This window comes from Amblyomma maculatum, chromosome 10 (genome assembly GCF_055883805.1).
Source record: "Amblyomma maculatum isolate TAMU_Amacu chromosome 10, ASM5588380v1, whole genome shotgun sequence".
In the NCBI taxonomy this organism is placed as follows: Eukaryota; Metazoa; Arthropoda; class Arachnida; order Ixodida; family Ixodidae; genus Amblyomma; species Amblyomma maculatum.
In genome coordinates, this window is record NC_139353.1 from 36,934,258 (window position 1) to 36,956,693 (window position 22,436).

At 46.5% G+C, this 22,436-nt stretch overlaps 1 protein-coding gene across 1 annotated transcript; it reads right to left on the bottom strand.

The window, feature by feature from the left end:
- Positions 1 to 215: 215 nt before the first annotated feature.
- On the bottom strand, positions 216 to 21,419 carry eIF3k (eukaryotic translation initiation factor 3 subunit k). The gene is made up of 8 exons (XM_084582512.1): positions 21,230 to 21,419; positions 21,056 to 21,154; positions 20,855 to 20,975; positions 20,354 to 20,428; positions 19,963 to 20,026; positions 15,179 to 15,253; positions 14,990 to 15,115; positions 216 to 392 (listed from the first exon to the last, which is right to left on the bottom strand). The coding sequence occupies exons 1-8, from the start codon at positions 21,331 to 21,333 to the stop codon at positions 361 to 363; spliced, it is 696 nt and encodes a 231-aa protein (XP_084438638.1). The 5' UTR covers positions 21,334 to 21,419; the 3' UTR covers positions 216 to 360.
- Positions 21,420 to 22,436: the final 1,017 nt, after the last annotated feature.

A 22,436-nucleotide genomic window follows, 5' to 3' on the forward strand; every position in this document is an offset into this window, starting at 1 on the left:
CCTATGTTAGCTATAGTGTGTGGTTAGCTCTTTATGATTAAAAGCAGGTGGACAGACACATGCTTGAAGTGATTGTTACCATTGAAAACGACCGGTTTGGCGCATGGTATGCTGTCAGCGTCATGATGTCACACTAGTCATAGTTATTTGAGGGTTCGAAGCAAGTCAGGGACACTGTTTCATGCACAGCGTCAAGATTTGGTCACACACAATCATTAACTTTTGGCGTGCAATTCACGCATGTATTTGGTGCACCACAACAGATGAAATTCACAGCACAGTAAAAAAAAAAATCAAGTTGCAGATGTCCGAGGTGCTCCCACAGGCTGCAGCTTGTGGCCATGCTGCTTCATATGACGGTCAGCGACAACTAGCCATGATAGCTTCAACACCTGCGTGCAGAAAAGCATTTTTGTCACTTTTGATGTCGACAGTTACTCTAAATGTCTGCATAAAATGCAGCATGTTTGTAACTATCTCTCATCAGATGCGTGCAAAAGATAAGTTTTAGTCTACGGGTGGTTGAAGGGATTTGACATCCTACAGTGTTCCAGGCTAAAAGGAATGTTTGTTCTTGAGTTGCGTCTAGGTATGCAACAAATTCTTGATACAATGCCTGCTCAGGATGAGGTGAGTGCTGCAAATTCAGTTCTCAGCACAAGGCCAGCGATCACTACGTTTACACACAACGAGGATTGCTTCTTGTGAATCATGACGTCAACTTGTTACTAGAGAGGCTGCCGCTACTGTTAAAAGAGCAACAACAAAAGTGTTGCTTTCTTGTTTCCTGTCTCACACAGAACTCTTACAAAAATGGGACATGCAGCATCCCCTATAAAGACGTTGGTGGACTCTTATTTAATTCTAAAAATATGCGCGCTTGCGAGAAATATTTTGACATCATCGACATCGTCCGGTACTATGGATTCATACTGAATGGGGAAGTTGTCTCTGGAAAACTGCCCAACAGTTTAAACGAAACCCTAAGGGCTCCCATTGTATTTAACGAACAAACCATTGCCTCGGCCGTCTCCAAAGCGACGTTACATTTCATTCTTTCTGTAATTTCGATTACTTACATTTTTTTTTTCACTTGGGAAAGAAACTACAACCTTGACAGCAGCGACGCGCTAAATGCCCAGCCAGTGTATTCAAGAAGTCGCAACCACTGCCAGCTCTTGTTCTGTGTCTGTGCCTTTCGTGGTATAGTATTCACTCAAAGCTTTGCCCTAGTTGTCTACTACTGCTACTGTTGCTACTACTACTACTAGTACTAGTACTGCTACCATTATGTGACAGCACGTGAATAAGTTGTTCATTCTGCGCGAGGAATTGAGTTTGATTTCGCACATGTATACAGCCAATGATGGCAACGGGTAAGTTGAAGGGGAAAAAAAAAAAGACAAGGGCCTCAGTATAGTGCTGTAATGCATACCTAAGCAAGTCATAATTCAGAAAGGTGTTATTCTCTAAGGTCAACAGAGTTAGCGGCTCCGTGTCATAGCATTTTCAATTTGCAAATAGCAAAATTATGCTGGTGAAACTGTGAAGCTATGCCCACCAAAATGCACAATAATAAACTCGAAAGACGAGCAAATGAAAACAATACCTGCTGTTCAACAATCGTGAGCGAAATTAAATGCAAAGTGCTTCAGAAAAGTTGCTGCGCATGGCAGCAACCAGCACAACATTTTTGTGTGTTTGTCGGCTACAGCCTCAAACAAATAGCCATACATTAAACCCTCCAATAAAATCTCATGCTGGCTAGTGCTCAGCATACCACAGGACAACATAAGGTAATGTTGAACATGTGTTAAGTCGAGCGAGCCAAGCAAGGAACCCAAGCACAGTACGAATCCGTGTGCCATGTACTGCGCCCTGCTCTATGGTCACATGCAAGTTGTAGGTTAATGAGCACACCATAGTTTCTGACAATATTAAAGTTGCCAGCTGTGGCTCTGCTGGCAACACTTTATAGGGTGCTCGATGGCCCTAGCGCTTGCTCCACATAAGTGGCTGGCGGACTACTATTACGATCTCCAGTGAACATTGGACGTCGATTCCACATAAAGTAATTAATAGGTGGAATATAACACGAGCGTGAAAGCAAGATTTCGAGTGCCACCATACCATGTACCGCCTGGGCGACCTTTAACTTTTGTCTCCCAAACCAAACTTTGGCGGGAGTTACACAACCATTAAAAGACGCTGGCTAAACTCTACCAACACTGAGGCACCAATGCCCACTAAGACCATGACGCTCGCTACTCACACTTAAAGGCACTTCTAAAGATGGACGGATGAATTGGTAATATCGAAGATCCTGTGACTGTACCCACTAATTTTCTAGTGGCAGTGATCCAGGAGAAAGTGTGTCAAGAGAGTTGAGTAGGGGGAAGTAGCGCTGCAGTCAGATGCCGGGGAGTCGTCTGGGGGCCCGAAGAGACGGAAAGGGCAGGCTGTAAACTTCTGCGCTGCGTATTGGGTGATAAATCTAGCTCAAAATTTAGCCACGGGGTAGCAAAATCATGATACGTGTGGAGAGTCGCGAGCACACTCGTGGTAGCAGTCATTGTAGGCAGGGTCAAAGCGGCCATCATAGAACGACCAATGATGGCCTTGTGGACAATGCTTGTGTAAGAACAAGTAATCCAGGCACAGATGACTGCCAGTCTCAAAGGAAGGGTACGAATGGGCAAACACCATTTATAGGAGCACTGTCCGCAGGCTGTTACGTTTGGGGTGCGCGAGTGCCGGGGTTGCGTACCGCTGCGGCGCGCGGCCCCACGGTAGCGTTGGCCTGGCGGCTCCGTGGACGGCGGACGGCATCAAAGGTGCCAGCAAAGACGAGGCGTTTACTAACGAAACAACCTTTACTGCAACATCATGAAGATACGGGCAGAGAAGCTGACCCGGAGAGAATACAGACACTCTCACACAGCTGGTGTCTAGCGTCGTGCCAACGGCGCGTCAAAGTAGTCTCTCTCCCAGCGGAGTCGGCCGCTGCTTTTTATAGTTTTTCCAGTTCACGGGGAAAGGGTAAACCCTCACAGGAAAGGGAGAGCCAAACATGTTGGTTCACGACGAATGCGCAGGTGTTCCGACCTCATCTCCCCCACCTCCTGCAGACAGGAGAGGGCGACGCACTTTCCCTCGATCTCCAGGCTTGGCCAGCTTGTGCACACACACGCACGCACACACATTTGGCGCGTGGCAGGAACACGCTGAGACTTGTCGGCGGGAGGAAGCGTTGCGCGGCCGATGAACGGCGTCGAAATGGCCGATCCGCTCGCGGTTCTGCCTGTTGCTATGCGGTGGCCGCGTCAGCTGTCCCACTTCTCGGTGGAGAAACGTAACAAGGCATAAGTTGTCATACAGGGCTTCACAATGGGACACAATATCTTGATTCCAGCAGAGTCCATAGTAAGTGATCTGGTGAATGACACAGGGAAGAGCCACGGCACAAGGGAAGAACGAGGAGGGGAGGGGGACACTTGTAACTTGTGCCAAATATAATCCCATGCTGCAGCATAGACGAACTGCTCTTTTCATTTTGTGCATAGTGTCTCAACAACAAAGTAGGTTGTGCTGCCGATGATTAGGTCTTTGTAATCTTTTTGATTCTGTGCAGCTTGGTAGGAAACTTCCAGCAACGAATGACATCCCTTGAGATAGCAGCACAGATCTTCTCAGGAGATCCTCGAGAGGCGAGTCAAGCGGCCCCCTCAGTACATGAATCTGAGCAGCCTGTACCTGGAGAAGGCAGTTTGTCTTCTCAAAAAGCGGTATAACATTCTGCGGAAAAGACATGATGCCTTGCGTAGTGCCAATGAATATATATATATATACGCTCTTCGTGGGTAACATGATTGGCTCCTCCAGATTTTTCTGAACGAAGTTTCAGTTTTTTTCACTTGTGGTGCAGGATGAATTTCTTTTCTCTTTGGTGAGGGTCCAGTGCCATTGATGTTTTATTTTTTTAACGTTTGCAGCAGTCTTGGGAATGTGTGCAGCAGACTTTGGGGTCGGTGTAGGGTTCTTGGAAGCTTGTGGAGGAGCAGTGTTCTCCCCACGGTGGGCGGCAATAGTTCTGCCGCCCATCCCTCAGGCTGACCGCCCACCTTTCTAACTGCATACCAACCAACTCACCCCTCGGGCTTGAAGTTCGTTATACTGGGGGACAACTTTCTGTGACTATGACGTCACTAGACACACAGTTTCAAACACTGCAGTGCACGCCACTGGTCTCTCAAATTCATTTCAGGATGGTGTCACGCCGTTCTAATGCCCACTCATATTTTACTTTCTTGCGTCTAAGCGCTGCCTCTGCTCTTAGAGTATGCTGCACCGCTGCAGTCTGAGGATGCTTCATCACACGAGTTGGCGCAGTGAGGTATCTCCATAAAGCAAAGGGGCTGTTTATAACAAGGCATCACTGCTACGGCGTTACACTATAAAAGGGCATGGAGGTATTAGTGATTTTGGAGCAACTGAGCTACGACATTTCTGACAGTGTGAGCAAAAAAAAGCAGTTAACGATTCCGCAAAACACCTTTGGTGTCACAAAGCTTTTGTCTCAACTGTGTACAAAATATTATTCCAGGTGTTTATTACATAATACTGCAGTGATGCAAATGGTTATGGAGAGTATTTAGGGCTATTCTATATTTCAAGCTCGAATGATTTCAACATTTTCCCCGAGAGCTCTATTAACAAGGCTTTACTGCATTCGAAAATAATCATCATCATCAGCCAGACTAGACCCACCGCAGGGTGAAGGCCTGTCCCATATTCCTCCAATTATAAACGGGTCCTGTGCTAGTTGCATTCACTTGACCCCTGTGAGCTTCTTAACCTCATCCGCCCACCTAACGTTTTGCCGCCCCCTGCTACGCTTTCCATCCCTTGGAATCCGGTTTGTCACCCTAAGCGACCATCGGTTATCCTCTCTTCGCACTACAAGTCCTGCCCATGCCCATTTCTTCCTCTGGATTCCCACTAGAATGTCAGCAACTTGAGTTATTTCTCTGACCCACTCTGCACGTTTCCTATCTCATAATGCTACACCTACCATTTTTCTTTCCATAGCCCTCTGTGTTGTCCTAAACTTAAGTAGAACCCTTTTCGTTAGCCTCGATGTTTCAGCCCCATAAGTGAGTACAGGTAAGCTGCTAGTCACAGTCTGCGAGTACTTAGAAAAGCGCAGCGCATATCTGTGCTTTCGCTTTTTTCCTCTGAAGGTGTCTGCTGTGCTGTCATTATTTGGTTTAAAACGCAGCTTCCTCCTCTCAGTTTTCAAAGTGCACCTCTTGAAATTTTTTAGGGGGAGGTCTGCAGGGAAATCTAAGGAAACTTGTCGGACTCCAGAAAGAAGCTCTCCCTGCTTGCACTGCTTTGTTTGAGCAAAAATTCCAAGACGTGGTACCCACTGGCCTAGGAGCTGCTTCAAAAACTTCCCCAGAAGAGAGTCAATGTGTCCGCAAATGCTTCAACGTTTTCCTGAACTCGATGTCATGCAATTGTTGAAATTCTTTAAGCCAATGTTTCAGTTTCGAGTTTTTCTTTGCGAAAAAAATGCCAGCTCAGGCCTCATCAACCCTTAAGTAGAAGACACCAAGCTCCTTTTTGGGCGACCAAGTTCATGAGATGGAACGAGCAACCAACCCCAATAAAACCTCGTCAAGCCTCTAGCAATTCTGTAGAAAACCGGTTTTTCTTCCCAACCATGACACAGGCTTTGGCCGACGACACAGCCAACAGGTTTTCAAGAAACAAACTTCGGGACTCCATCTTCATACTTCAAAACTTGTGTCTCGACACTTCTCCTTGGACTGTCCAGCAAAGAAGGTGGCTTTCAACTCTACTGGTCTCTTTAACTGAATATTTTGCCACAACAGGCCAAAGTGGTGTTCCCTTACAGTTACTGCCATTCACAGCAATTGAAAATGCCTGCTATTGTAGGGCATCTAGCAAAGGAGTCGCGATGTTCGTGGCCATTTCCCGAACAATCGATGTCTTCATTCATCCACAAGTGCAGCCTTTGGCTTCCTCACTTTTGGGGAACATTTTCAGAAAAAGTGATCCAGCATGACTGCTTGCACTCAGTGGGATGTTGCGTTTAACTGAAAGCGCCATGAAGAGGCATTCTGCACGAAACTTGCCAGGCTTGGCTGCCTGTCCGATGTAGACCTTGATGTCAGACTTGGCATCAGATATCTGACCATGAGAAATGTTCACATCACAGCACAGGCACATATGGTACAAATTCCAAACTTGTTCCCTTTCTTAGACAGCAAAAAGCATGAAAATTCTGACGAGTACGATTTCAAAAACGCTTGGGAGTACTGTCATGGCTTTCAGCCTGCCATTTCACTGCGAAGCCACTACTCCTAAAAAATTGGCATCACATTCTGACGGATGCAGCAGTTGGTTGCACAAAAATCTGTGCCAACGCTGAAGTCTAAACAAGCTAATAAAGGTTTGCACAGGCCTCATGGAAGCGTGGCAGAGGCGGTATCGCATTTTGGATATGAATTCGTGTCCCCCAAAGTACAGGATAGAAGTCACCCCATTGATGCAGCAGCTGATGATATTTTTACGCCAGGGGTTTCGATGTCGGAGCGCTGAACAGGGCGAGAAGGCAGGGAGCTCAGCTGGTCAACGGCTGCGCGTCCGGCACGACAGTCTTTCCCAACGTCTTTCTCCTTGTCTTGTGCTGTCCTCTTAATCTTCTTCAGGACTGCTACATTTCCCCCCCGGACAGCCGAAGCTCCCCAGGCGAGGTAATTAGCCATTCTCATGGGAGTGACACGGCATCATCCGGGCAACATGGGTGACTTCCGTTGTGGCTGAGCAACGACCACTAGTGGTCATGCGTGCTATCCGGTAGTTCAAGTCATTGATGTGGTCGACGACCACATAAGGGCTAGTGTAATGTGCCAACGCTAACCCACGCTTCCGGAGAGGTCGCCAAAACCACATTAAGTCTCCAAGGGCGTAAGACACATAGCGATGCCGGCTGTCGTACTGAGTTTTCGACCGCCCTTGCAAAGCGAAAGTTGCAAATAGGCAAGACGGCAAGCTTCTTCGGCCTGACAAAGAGTTTTGGCGATGCACGGTTCGTCATGGATGGAGTAAGGAAAAATGGTGTCTAGACAATACTGAGGAGCACGAGCATATAGAAGAAAGAACGGGCTGCAGCCGGTTGTCTTGCGTGTTGCAGTGTTGAAGGCAAACATTATAAACTGAAGTATGGTATCCCAGTTCTTGTGGTCAGATGCGATGTACATGGAGAGCATGTTGACGAGTGTGCGGTTTGTGCACTCCGTCAAATTGCTGGTTTGAAGGTGATATGATGTGGAGTGTCGAAAATGTGATGCGCACAAATGAAGAAGCTCTTCCACAACGCCTGCCATCAAGTGGCGACCTCACTCACTGATGATCACTCGCAAAAATCCATAGTGCAGGACGACAAAATGGGAGTAAACATGGACATTGGACATGTGGTGAGCGGTGGCTGAAGGAAGAGTGGCCATTTCGCAGTAGCGGGCGAGGTAGTCGGCACAAACCGTGATCTAACGATTTCTGCCAGATGACCTCGGAAAGGGACCCATAAGACTCTCAAATGCACCACGTGGTGGAGTCACGGGATGCAGCAGGACCTGTGGCATGGACGTAGTGCGTTTGTGCCGCTGGCACTCAGTGCACTCAATAGTTCTAAGAAACCAAGAATAGAAAATTCGTGCCGGTGTTTGAGTAAGCTTTTTTGTACAGAAGGCCATCACAGATACAAAAAGGGCAGGTAACTGTGAAATCCCGTGCAGCCGCAAGCAATGGCTCGAGGCTCATGTTGGCCTCTTGCACAGTCTGCAGAGGCCGGGCATCGATACACTCAGGCACGGCGGATGCGATGTGGCAATTGAAGTCGGCAAATCGCGGGAAGAACCGTCGAAAATAAGAACATAACTCCCAAAAATGGTGGCGGTGCGGGGTTTGCCTACCCTCACGACGCATCTTCAACTGCTGGAGCCTCGCCGGAGCCTGGTCTCCCCCCCGTTCCCGTGAGAATGCAGCAGACTTCCAAGCAGTCCCGAACATCAATGCGGGACCCTTTGCCCCCGGCTGGCGATGTGCGGCCGACAGCCACGAATGCGACCCTACCATTTTGAGAGCTTTGTTCCTTTACCGGTCAATAGGGGGACAATGTTAATGAGTGGCTCACTCATTATGAGCGCATGAGCCGCTATAACTGCTGGGATTCAGCAGCTAAGCTTGTGAATGTGATCTAGACACAGACTGCCTTGATGTGGTACGAGAACAATGAGGACTCCCTGACCACCTGGGAAAGTTTTGTCGAAGCCATCAAGAAATGTTTCCGACACCTGGCTGTGAAGAAGAAACAGGCCGACACTTGCTCAGAGGGCCCACGCAGCCAGGAGAAGTGTGTGCCACCTACACCGAGGTAATGCTCAGTTATGCAAGACCGTAGACAGCCGGATGACTGAGGAACCTAAAGTAGGCAATCTGCTCAAGGGAAGATTTCTACCACCTTCTCATTGCCAAGAATAACTTGAGTTCAGTCTCCGACGTTATTCGACACTGCCGGACATTCGAGACCTTCAAGACTCGCCGCATTACACCGAAGTTTGAGCGGCTGGCAAATGTCACAACCGTGACCAGTATCGAAGAATCTCCATGTCAAAGCCTCCCTTGTGCCATCCATGAAATTGTTTGGGATGAGATGTCACGATGCGAGCAGCTTGCCCAGCCCACTGGCTTCACAGACGAAGCATATGCTCTTCCAGCCTATGCATGTGCGTGCCCACCGACGTGAGCAAATGTCACCGACTTCGCCTGCTGCGACGACCTGGACCCCCCGCGACAAGACCTGACCAGATTTATCAACAGTTTGCTTACCATCAGTGCAGAGACCGTCGGTCTTACTCCAATCGTACATCAAACCGACCGCCGGACTGCTACAATATCATGAATATGAGCTGCCTTTTCATGGCAGTGAAGGGTACCATGTTGTAGTGTTAATAAATTTTTGCATTTTTTTTTTTCACAAATAAAATACTTTGCGCATGATTTCACGCAAGATTCGTTAAAAGAGTAAAAGTGATAGAAATTCGCACATTTTATGAAAAATTCGGAAGAGTTGGCAGTTGTGAACATTGTCAAAGTGGCACCATCCGAAAAGCAAATCACATTTGCCAGCTCGACAGTGGCATCTCAGCCGTTACATTTGGTCACTCGCCAGTATTTGGTTAGCCACTCATCCACATGTTCTCCAGCCTGGCAAGAAAATGTCCTTGCCACTGTGTGTTGCCTTCTTGGGCAATTCTTGCGGGCAGCGGTGCCAAGCCAGCAAATCCGAGAGGGGTCCTTGATGACCAACCCTCCAGCGCACTGTCACAGGGTATGTTAACAGATTCATGCAGACTTGAGCAAAGCACAAAAATGCTGAGCCTCCAAGCCTCACTGTCTACTTGTAAGTTCTTGTGGTTTTGCGGATGCACGTCTTCGACTGTGCTGCCATGTTTTGCATAGGGCAGAGATGAGGTGCACGACCACAAGCTTTGCTAGTACAGACTTGAGCAAAGCACAAAAATGCTGAGCCTCCAAGCCTCACTGTCTACTTGTAAGTTCTTGTGGTTTTGCGGATGCACGTCTTCGACTGTGCTGCCATGTTTTGCATAGGGCAGAGATGAGGTGCACGACCACAAGCTTTGCTAGTACCCTAATAAGAGCAATCAGCGACATTTTTCACCACGGGAGAAAATGGACATTCTGCAAGAAGCGGATCAATGTGTGCAAACAGAATGGGACTGTGCTGCTGACCACTGTGACCATTTTGGAAAATCGCAATATCACAAAGCTTCATAAACAGTCACAGCTTGCTGCCACAAGGAAATATCTGAGACTTAGACTTTGAAGTCAATGCAACCCCAAGAAGAAATGGCTGTGGAACAAAGAAGTGTCTCTTGGTACAATAAGCTTCTACAGAAGGCGGGGGGTCATTTTCAATGCCACTATGAGGGCCTGCTTTTGTCAGCAGAGAAGGGCCACAAGAAATAAATCCTGTATCTGGGCATCGATCGCCTCTTCCCGCAATTTAGTGGACACAAAAAGGCTAAAGCCACTAATCAATAGGAAATACGCAAGCCCTTACTGCCTGAACAATGTCCTACTCTACAGTGAGAGTACGGGGTAAACTACCGTATTTACTCGAATGTGGCGCGAGGTGCAACTTTGCATACTGCCGCCCAATAGGAAAAAATAAAACCACGAATGTAATGCAAGATATGCGCTTGAAAAAGTACCTTGAATAGACATTGTGGCCTTTGCAATCTCATCAAAAACGTTCATTCGTCGTCGAAGGCAGAGTTCTCGGAAACAGAGTCTTCCTTTTCACCCTCGTTCTCCCAGACGATGTCGTTGGAAGCTTTTGCGGTCAGGCTCACTTTTAAAAATCGCCTTCCGCTGCATACACCACTCATGTATGGTAGAGTAGTTAATATCTAGCTGTCTAGCTGCCACAAAATTTCCGATTTTTTCTGCTACCAGAATAGCTTTCTTTTGAAGCGAGCATCATACTGAGCATGACGCGTTGCCATCATGCGAAATGCGATAACAACAGAAGTAACTACACTAATCCAACGCAAAAGATGCGACAAGTGCGCTATAAAGGTGACGTGGTTCTGAGCCTATGAGCAAAAAGCGGAACATTTCAACTTTGAGTGCATTATTATTATCTGGCTGATTTGGCTTCCCTGAAACTCGCGTTGCGAACACAACATTGCAGAATTGCTCAAACTTAAACCAAGTAGTCACGCATTCAATATGGCTGAATCCCGGCGCTGCTTTAGGCCAACCGAATCACAGTATTTGATTATAATGAGAGGGTAGACTTTGATAGTCAAAAATCTTGAAAAAACAACAACAAAAACTCGCATTGCATTCCAGTAAATAGTAGGCATGAATGGCATGGATTGTCTCCAAACGACTCATTAAGCCCAATGATCAGATGTAAAAGGATGATCAAAACATTATCTTTCCCATAGACAACGGCCCGTGGAGTAGCTGCCCTAACCGAGGTTGCCGTTCTCAGGAAATGGCAAAGACAAAGAGTGCAACTTCACTCAGGATGCCTTGAACAGCAGATGGATGACAGTAGTGCCAGATACTCGTGAAACACAGTCATCAAAAAGATTCCCACAGACCAGACTAACTTTCGACAAAGGCTGAGTGCAAGGAAGCAGCTTTGATGTCAGTAGATCTGACCCTGGATGACAATGTCCTTAGTGTTCCTAACAATCAGCAGGACGATGACGACCTTGCAAAGAGCAAGCACAAAAAGCTGCACCCATCGCAGCAGTTCTGGCCTCTATTGACAAGCTTTATGCGCTCATCAGACATTGCAACGATGCGCACAATGCTGTCTACATGAAAGCAATGTCGCAGGGTTCGTCCCGGGGGGTTTTGTGCCATACCTACCGTATTTACTCGAATGTAACGCGACCGCGAATGTAACGCGAGGGGTGACTTTACATGCTGCCCAGTGGGAAAAAAATAAAACCACGAATATAACGGGAGGCTTACAGACGCAAAACAACATACCTTTAATGAACATTGTGGCCAACATGTTTATTCACCTTCCTCGCTTTCGGACTCAGAGTTCTTGGAAACAGAGTCCTCCTTTTCGCTGTTGACCTCCCAGACATGTAATCCTCTGTGCCATCGAGGTCATTGGATATGCAGGACTTCTTGAACGAACGAACGACCATGTCGTGAGGCAGGCTGTACCACGCGGCAGACACCCACTCAGCTATCTGAGAAGCGCACGGTCGCTTGATTCTGCTGGAGGGCGTCAGAGTCTGATCTTCCCGGATCCAGTCGTTGTACAGTTTCCGTACCCTGTCCTTGAACGGTTTATTCAGACAGACGTCCAGTGGCTGCAGCACAGAGGTCATGCCTCCGGGAATAACTACAAGGTGAGTTTTTGTATTCTCCAGTCTCTTGTTCACATCATGAGTCAGGTGTCCGCGAAATGACTCCAACACCAGGATTGATGCTGAGTGAAGAAGCGCGCCTGGTCGACGGCACCACACGGTTTTAATCCAGTCGAGCACCAGCGATGCCTTCATCCACCTCTTCTCCTGGCAGCAGACGATAACATTCCTCGGGAACACCTCCTTCGACATAGTCTTGCGCCGAAAAATTATGTGTGGCGGCAGCTTGGGGCCATCTGCTAGGCACGCCAGCATCACCGTCAACCTCGTTTTTTCGTTCCCAGTGGTCCTAATACGGACTTCTGGGGCACCTACACTGTGAACAGTTGTGGCCATCGGCATGTCCAGATACACCGCAGTCTGGTCGGCGTTACCAATATGCCCCAATGGCATATTCGACGAACGGCGCAAGTTGATCACATAGCGCTGAAATTCCTGCAGCTTTTCTTTAAAGTCTCCCGGTAACTTCTGCCGTATTGATGTTGTTCACCGCAGAGAAAATCCATTCCTTCTCATGAACAGTTGGGCCCACCCACGAGATGCCGTGAACTTCTCCGAGGGTATACCCATTTCCCGAGCAACGTCTCTAGCCTTCCAACGGATCAGCTCGACACTGACTCCCATGAGACGGTTGCGCTGCTCGATAACAAAGTCCGCCACTTTTTTTTCCAGCTCGACGTGATGGCCGTGGCGAGGCCCACGAAATCCTTTGCGGTCAGGCTCACATTTAAAAAGCCCCTGCCATTGCAGCCGCCACCCACAGATGGTTGACTCGTTGAGATCAAGTCTTCGAGCTGCAGCAGAATTCCCGAGCTCTTCAGCTAACAAGATCGCGTTTCTCTTAAAACGAGCATCGTACTGAGCACGACGCGTTGCCATCGTGTGCACTGAATCAACACTGTGAAAGACGCCACAAGAACACCACGCGTTGAGCGCAAGATTGCAACGAACACAAAGAACGGTTTGGCTTTGGATGGGTGGGGATTTGGCCTAATTTGGCTTCCGTGGTACCCATGTTGCCAACATAAGATAGCAAAACTGCGGAACCGAAACCGAGCTGATAGCTTCGCAATGGCTGCACCGCGGCACTGCTTTAGGCCATTCGAAGAGCAGTATTCGATTATAACGCGAGGGTAGGCTTTAAGCGGAATAAATCTTGGAAAAAAACTCGCATTACATTCGAGTAAATACGGTATTAGAAGAAAACCACTGCTTTCTATAAATAATCAGTAAACTCTTTGTGATGCTCCTGTTTCATGACTGTCTTGTCTACACATGCGCCCCCTTTAAAAAAGACTTCTCTTTGAACGATGAATGTTTTAATGTTATTAACAAGACAAATTATTCTTGGTAGTCCTGCGAAGTTCAGTACATCGAGTTTTCAGTTTATCACACACAGCTTCCTGCAAACAGCGAATTAAACATACCGTATTTACTCGCATAATGCTCGCACCCCCAACATTGAGCGTCAAAAATTGAAATTTCTTTTTCCTCGCATAATCATTGCACCACCAATATTGCCAACGCGAGAGTTGTCAGCTAGAGTAACAAGCGCCATTTTTGGAGCGCTACTGAACCTAGCTGGCCAAATTGTGTGCACGCGCTACCAGGCGGCGATAGCGTGCTAGGGTAGATCATCATCATCATAAAATATGCTAGTTATACCTCCATGATGATAGTAGGCGTCGCCATTTTGCGAGATGTCTCCGCATATCGCCATTTTGTGCTTTTTGCGATTTGAGCTTTTGCCGACCCTGTACTTTTATAACAAGGGTAAGTTCTGCTTGAAAGTAATGTTTTGGTTATATTTACAATAGCTGGCCTAAGAATCCCGATCACACCTATTTAAATTTACTTTCAGCGCTTCAAAACATTTGCTCGAAAATTTTCCCCACATAATTATTGTACCCCCCAACTTAGCATCAATTTTCAGCGAAAAAAAAAGTGCGAGCATTATGCGAGTAAATACGGTAACTGCTGATGCACTGAATTAATGACTGCTGGGTAATTGCTTTGCGACACAGTGTTGAGGAAATAGCAAGGCAAGGCTGAATTTCTTGTAACACCATGTGGCTACACTGAGGTGAGTGTGTAATTTTCATCTTGTCCAAAGTGTTTTTCACTCGACGAGTTGACATGTACCGTATTTACTCGAATGCAACGAGAGTTCTTTTCATGATTTTTGGCTGTCAAAGTGTACCCTCGCGTTATAATTGAATACTGTGATTTGGCTGGCCTAAAGCAGAGCTAGGGTGCAGCCATATTGAATCTACCACCCCTCGGTTTTGGTTTCTGCGGTTTTACGATGTTATGTTGGTAACATGGGTACCAGGAGAGCCAAATCCTAATCCATCCAAAGTAAAAACGTCGTGCTTTTTGCTCGTGGGCTCAGAATCACGTTGTCCCCTTGATCACGCACTTGTTGCATCTTTCGCAGTGGATTAGCGCATTTATACTTTTGTTATTATTGCATTTTGCACGACGGCAACGCACCATACACGATACGATGCTCGCCTCAAAAAAGTTACTCCGATGACAGAAGAAATCAAGAATTCTGCGGCAGCTCGACAGCTAGACTTTACTAATCTGCTTTACGTGGGTGGCAGATGATGAGCTTTCGAATCGTCTGAGAGGACGAGAGTGAAAAGGAAGACTCGGTTTACGAGAGCTCGGCCTCCGATGATGACGAAGAATGAGCGTTTTTTACTAGGTTGCAATGTCCGTAATGTCTATCAAAGGTAAATTTTCAAGCGCTTATCTCACGCTACACTCGTAGTTTTACTTTTTTTTTCTCATTGGGCAATGTGCAAAGCCGCCCCTTGCGTTACATTCGAGTAAATAGAGTAGGCTTAATAAGAATGATTTGCTATCCCGTCACCTTACCTCTGTGTGTTCAGGATGCCATCAAAATCAATGACCAAATAACGCCAAAAATGCGCTACAAAGTTCCAAGTGGACCAACCCATAGTATCACTCACTTTCGAAGTCAATCTTCTCGGTGATGTTCTTGGTCTTGACAATCTCCTCCTGGTTGGCCACAAAGACTGATCCGTTGCCCAAGTCCTGCCAGCCATTACGCTGAATCCACATCTGGAGCTCAGAGCCTGCGGGGCGCGTGCAGCCGTTACACATCGCGCATAATGTACGCCACCGGCACCACTACTCACCGCTCACGTCCAGAAAGTCTGAGAGCAGGGCCTTATCAATGTGCTGGTACGTCATGTTCACCACATAGCAGACGACTGTCAAAGAGAAGACAACAGGTCACTACAAAATTAAAGCTATAATTGCACAAGGTAGATGAAGTTAGCGCAAAAACTTTATGGCGAACACATGAACACTAGGTGAGTTTTCTCGAAGTGGGAGCTGGAGAAGCCAGCAAATGACTAGAACTCGCAGCCTGAGGTGAAAGGGGCCGAACCACATTGCCATACCTTCTAGCTGTGATTACACAGAATGGCATCATCGTCACGAAGATTCTAATGCACCGCTATGCAAACAGTTGCTTATTACAGTGGCTCACGAGAGTGTTGTTGCGGTCTAGTTAACATTGCTTAAAAAGAAACAGTGCGAACACAGGACAGCGCCTGTTTTGTTCATTCTTCTATTTGTCCTGTGTTTGCGCTGCTCTCTTGAGCAATCATCACAACAGCCACTGCTCCGGATGGCTCCAATGCATTTGTAGCCATGCAACTGTGCTTTATGAAATGAAAAATTCCGAGACTACTGTGGAATCTATACTGCAGAAATGCGAAATCTGGAGTGTTGATGGTGCACACGGTGCATCACGTTTGCTCTCATTATCATTGCTAATGCCATCATTGTCACTGTCAGCAACTGCAGCGCCACTGTCATCACTACCGTCATCCTCGTGGTAAACAAGAAGAATTATGATGCGCGTTTCACGACCCCGGGCATGGCGCAGTTGGTTGAAGTGCTCAACTGGGGTCCAAGGGATGGAGGTTTGATTCCACTTCCTCACGGTTAAACAAGGAGAATTATGATGTGCGTTTCACAACCCTAGGCGTGGTGCAGTCGGCTAACGCGCTTGGTTGGGGATCCGACGGATGGAGGTTTGATTGTCGGTTTTAATTCTTATGATGACGTCATCTGTTACCATCTTACTGATGATTGACAGGTGCCACGGACGCTCGCTATCGATGCATGCACGAACGTGCTGGTGAGTCATGAGCCATTAAAGGCTTCGCCTTAAAAACAAAGTACTAAGCAGTACCACTGTTCAGCGTAAGCAACACCATGACCAACTTTCCACAGAATGGAGGTGCTGCGGTGCCTTCTAGCACCCAATGTGAAATCATTCACAAAGGTAATGAATCCTACCTTTCCAGAAACAAAACGAACTGTCCAACTAGGTTGGAAAGAACAGACAAGTATAATACACAGTGCAACGCAGCACATGCTTGAACCTTTGCACGATGTAAGCACCTACTTTGGGAATTCATAACAAGGGACAAACACAACTTGCAATATGCATGCTTGCTACGGTCATGCAGCTCTGACGAAAGGCAGAGATGACGTTATGGCCAAATGAAGGCATGGCACTCTATTTAGTTCTTGCTGGGCTCCGGCACGCTTGTGCCCAAAAAGAACTGAACAAACCAATGACAAGAACAGCAGGAAGTGAACTTAAATGATGCTGAAGATCACAGTGCTATTCAATCCTCACAACACTCAATCTAAAGTTGACACTTGAACTATCAAGACGAAGTGCCCAAAAGAGTAGCAACTATCATGAACATCATAGAAATGCTCGCATGCTGTTATCACTACTTAAAGGAAACTAGATTGTGTAAAAAAACACAACGGTAAGGCTGCATGCTGCCGCTGATAGACAAAGGGCATAATGAAAGACAGTTTGCAAGCATTATGCATAAGTTAGTGAATAGAATCTATCACCTTATTTTAGAGACAGCGTACAGTCGAACCCAGATATACAGAACTTGAAGGGGATCGCGAAACAGCTTCAGACGCCACTTGCAATGGTAAAAAATGATACCGTATTTGTCGCGTAATCAACCCACTCGCATAATGAACCCACCCTCCACTTTTGCCCCCGAGAATTAAAAAAAAAAAATTTACACGCAAGTGACTGAGTGAACTGAGCAAATAGTGGCAGCGACAAGAGCGAAAAATTTCCAATGTGTTGAAACTGCATCGCTCTTTGCTGCGATAGCTGAAAACAGATTTTGCGTCGCCGCGGCAGAAATCGCAAGCGCATGTGAAACATTTCCTCCGTTCCTCTGTTTCAGCCACCGCATCCACAGTTCATATATTGGCAGTGCACCGAGATTCTATGTAGCGATAACGCCACAGCATGCTTATCTTTTGACTATACTTTTGATGCTAGCTCCTGAGGTGGCGGGGAGCGAATTTGCCAGAGGGCCCGTGATGGCTTAATTGCACAAGTCTGGTTCGATGTGGGCGAAGTCCACTGCGACAAAATCATTGGAAAGCCTGATAGGTGCAAATGCCGTTTGAAGCGAACAATGCTAAAAGCCAGTGTCATGATTGCAGCTGATCGTGTGCTTTCATCGATTCACAGATGCAAGAATGGACGACTCTCTCACCCTCAAAAAATATCTGCCGCTTCTTAACGCTACACTACACGTTCAGCATGATGACAAGGATGGACGACTCTCTCTCTCACACACACACGCACACGCACACACACGGCCGCTTTTTAACGCCCGCAGCCACCATAGCTTACGCTACGCCACATGTTCAGCACGACACAAGACGCGCATTGCATGTGACCCACTGCGCAAAGAGGGTTCACAACAAACACTGGTCAAAGAGCCCAACGCTCTGTCTGCCACGGACTGAGCCAAAGCCTGAGCTGGCTTGTCAGCGCATGTTTAATGCATGCTGCTGCGAACGAAGACCAGGAAACAGAGAGGAAGGGGAGAGAGAAAGCTTAACAGAAGACTAGGCACACCCTTGCACTTTTCCCTTGCCCCGAATACCATGGCTGTACTGGCTGCATCTGTTCCGTACTGGCCGTTGCCAAACCGATTCCCTCTCGTTCCTTTACGCACATGGCTTGCAAATGTCACGTGCTGGTGTGCGGCAAACAATCACCGCAGATGTGAGCGCCCTTAGGGAAAGGGCGTGGTGCTGCTCCAGACCAGCCGTTACTGAACTATTTTCATTCCTTTCGCACGTGGCTTGAAAACGTCATGCGGCAAATGGCCAAGGATGATGCAATCGTGTTTAGGGAGGTGCACCCCTTCCAGTACGTGGTGCGGAGTTCGATATAACGAATGACAGATGAAATTGGAGTTTGATATACGACACAGCTTTCCTATACTTTTACATAAGATTTTCAACGGGATATTTTGCGAGTTCGATATAACCAAAATTCGATTTATCCGGGTTCAATATACCAGAGTTTGGCTGTATACACTAGTTTCTGATTTGTACCTTTATTTGTATTAAAAAAGAATTTGCCTAATGTGTGTTAGAACTGTGTATGAAAATGAAATTATCTCTGTCATATCTCATTGTCATTGGCATCCCATAGTCGTAGCTTGCAATTTCTTGCGCACTATTGACTGTGTCCATACACACCTGCCAAGCATGGTGTAAGACTGCGAGAGGAACACAATCATGTTGTAGGCATCATCCTGATTGGTAACCTATGGGTCTGTGATATGTCTTCAATTCACAGTGAACGCAAAGCCCGCAAAGACAACACAAACCAAAAACATCGTACTTCCTTTTGCAAGAGAGCTTTTATGTCTATATAGACTGTTATTCCGAATAAAATTTAGTTGGAAGTTAATGCCAATGACGTCATTATGATGATGGAAATCTGTCACGAGTACCTATCTGTCAGTAAGGCAATAAACTTGAGTTGAGCTTACTTGTACGCTTGCAAAGACAATGAGTTCACTACGACACCAGGCAGAAGAAAAAGATAAAAAACTGAATTTGCGTGCACAGGAATGTGCCAAATAGGAGGCCTCAAGTGCGTGTTGTTTTTGAAACTTAGATGTGTGACAGGCAGAAAGAAAAAGGGACAGGAGCTTTGAAAGCAAGCAGACCTTTAAGGGTTTTGTCGGGTTGCGGGGCAGTTTCCGGAAATAGCAGAGCTTGCTAAGACTTTGTGCAATAACAGCAAGCTCAAGTTTTAAGTGTTAAGGCCACGCAGCTGACGAGAAAGAAGGCCTAACATGAAGTGACTTCAAAGAGAGCAGGCACTTGACTATGAACCTCACGAAATGGAGTGCTTTTCTGCTTTCAAAGGTGACTGAGGCCTCACAAAGTTTACTTTATTGTCACGTTAGAACTGAAGGCACTGCAACATTTATTTTCTCTTTTTTGCTTTTCAGGACATGGAAATTGGCCACATGTCACAATTGAGGATGTGTTAGAATTGGGTAAATACGCTAATGCACTACATGCAATGCCGCACACTAATTCTGCCATACTAAGAAATAAGCTCCACGCAATCGATGATCTCTGATTGATGCTTTCAAGCATGCACTTGCAGGTCTAAAAGCACCAAGCAGTGAACAAAAGAACCAACACCGCCACCCTATGAAACACTTGCGAGCTTGCCTCGCAACTTGACCAAAATGTGCCATGATTTGTCTATTACCTTCACATTCTACTCCTAGTAGCATCAAAGATGGACTTAACTTGCCCCAGAAGCAGCACTACACCATGGTGTGCTCCCCAAGAATTTTGCAGCCTTATTGGAGAGCACCATGGAGGCTGTGGCTGCTGTGTACATGATCATGTCTGCCCCTAGAAAATGATCTACCTAGGATTCAAGATACAAACTGAATGTCTTCAGTTTGCCAACATTCATATCACTTTCAGCATACAAAGAAATCAGTTTACTTAAAGGAGACAAAACAGTAAGAAAAAGCTGAAGGAAAATGCAGTACCCAGAGCTACACTGGATGCGAATGGAGTCGGAACTTACACTTTCTGATGCAGTCATTGAATCCACTGATGGACTGAAGCAGCAATTTGCCCTTGACAGCTTCCTGCAACAGAATACAACAAAGCTCTCAAACATGCTTTGTTACAAGAATGCTGCACTTCGGAAGACCTTAGGCAATTACTACCAAATCTTTTCATGCACAACTTAAGACGGAACAGATTACCAGCACATGATCATCACAATATGATGCACAGCACAGCGTGATATTAACAAGAGGAATGGCAGTGAGGCTTTTCAATAGCCATTACAGCAATTGACATGTGACGTGGAGTAATGTGACCATGCGTTATTATCCTGCTTTGCTCGCCTTTCAACTTCTAAGTGGCTAAGTGAGGTGCTTTCTGTTGGTCCAGAGACCAACCTCACTTACCCAAAACCTCGGGAAGTCGCACATTTCCAGCAGGTAGTGCAGGTGTAATGCCAGCTTAATGTCGCTGTCTACAAGCTGAGAAAAAAGGAAAACAGTGTCAACATAGCTGTACCTTGCTACATTTGTCATAACATGACAAGGCATAACAATTTTCATGTAACATCACAAATGTAATCTCAGTGCCACAATATTTACTACATACATGCGCTTGTAAACATAAACATGCGTTTATGCCGATATAAGCGCATGTTGTTACAGATTCAAGACTCAAAACTCAAGAGATTTACAGGTTGCTGACTGCATTAACTTTGTTCGACGCTTTCCTACAGCTGAGCATCTGAAATTGCAGAACTAAAAATACTGGCGTGATAGCTTGACACCGAAAGAATGAGCAAGTCACGTCTATAACGAAAGTCCCATTCAAAGTAAAACGACTTCCTAGACTTAGAACTGTTGTTCATAGTCTGTAAGCCACAGAATCTAAAACAGTCGTCTGCTAACCTTTTCCTGGTCGATCAGACATTTGCACAGCACGAAGTCTGTGTGCGGCAAGTTCGTAAGCGCCTTAAGAAGGATCGCAACGACCACACTGTTGTTGAAATTAGCCGGGTTGAACTGGTAACTGTGAAAGAAAGACAACAATTCATCAAAGCGCCAAGCATCGAAACAGCAGTTGTACTAGCACGTCGCTGGTTCACTCACAGTTTGAGCACCGCGAGGTTGGCCTCCAGATCGTAGACATTTTCGCTGGTTTGGACTTTGACGTATTGTTCCAACCGTCCAAGATTTTCGGGGTTATACCTGCAAATGGTTTCCCACATTGCATACACCGGCCACCACCGGCAGCAGATGCCCGATAGGCCCCCCAACACTTGCCTGTCGATGCCTTTCAGCATCTGAGCCACTTGAACCCGCATGCTTTCGGCATTCGGAATGCCCAACGGCGGTTGTTTGGTGTAATCAGTACCGATAAATGCCATTATGTTTCTTTACAACACGTGGCTTCTGTCACCACCTCAAAACCGCGATCGACGAAGAGAAAGCAAGAGCTAGTTAGAGCGGCAGTGGCGCCCTATGGTGGCGCCAGATGTAGAGTGAGAAAATGTGTCACACCGCCAAGAAATGTGTAGAAGTGCGAAAGAAATCAGAGAGCAGTGCGTCTTTTTACCGAGTACTTTGACATTTTTTTAAAAGGTTGTTTATTGCCTCAAAGCATAAAGTGACAAATAACTCCATTGTAAGGGAACGTTATGATTGTTATCATCTATCCTGGTAGGCGCAAACAAAAATAAAAAACAATCAAATGCCTGCCAGTACGAACGAACGGCGCTTTTGTTTTCTGTCAAAAAGCCAAAGAAAATTATTTCTTTTTTTGCTTGTAATGTATATATGTATATCGAGGATGATAACAAACTAGGTTCAATTTTGGCGCGCAGTAACGCAGCCAAACCACGGTAAGCCAAGCCGTTGAAGTGAAACCTGGCGCGCTTTTCGGACGTGTGTTTGTACGCCAATATTTCGGTGTTGACGGTTTGTGCTATCTGTGCTCTCGATTCCTCCTATTGCGTCGACCTGCTGCTGTTTGACCTGGTCGCCATGTTACTAGATGCGAGCTCGGTGAAGTTTGCTTTCTTTTCGTGGCGGAGCCCTTCGATAAGGGCTAGTCGTACCTGCAGCCTTCTTACTTTCTTACTACTGTGGGTGCTAGATAAAATGCCTCGTTGTGAAGGTAGAATGGTGTTTCGTACTTGCCTGCAAACTCCAGTAAAGTATTCGCCGTCGTTCTACCATCCTCTTGAAGCGTGCTAAAAGAATCTTTGCACGGCGAGAATGCGGAGTGTCTGTTATTGATTCGGATACTTATTCTGATCAACACTGACGCGAGAGCGTGAGGCCCGAATAGATCGTTTCTTTGCGCTTGAAACTCGCATGTTTGCTATTAAGCACCGATCGGTCACAAGTGGTGTCCCGTGGGAGGGGAATTGGCCAAGACACTGTGGCTACTGGCAGATGCTCAATCATTTTTTACGTTTTGCTCTCAGGAATGTTTGTCGTTCTTTCCCAGAGTGCATATCCTTCGCTC

Excerpts from the sequence above, each read along its gene's own strand:
- eIF3k (XM_084582512.1), bottom strand. The coding sequence starts at position 21,333 with ATGGCATTTATCGGTACTGATTACACCAAACAACCGCCGTTGGGCATT. Across the intron at positions 20,976-21,055 it reads AACCTCGCGGTGCTCAAACT|TTACCAGTTCAACCCGGCTA; the intron begins GTGAGTGAACCA and ends TTTCTTTCACAG. Across the intron at positions 20,027-20,353 it reads GCGACTTCCCGAGGTTTTGG|GAAGCTGTCAAGGGCAAATT; the intron begins GTAAGTGAGGTT and ends ATTCTGTTGCAG.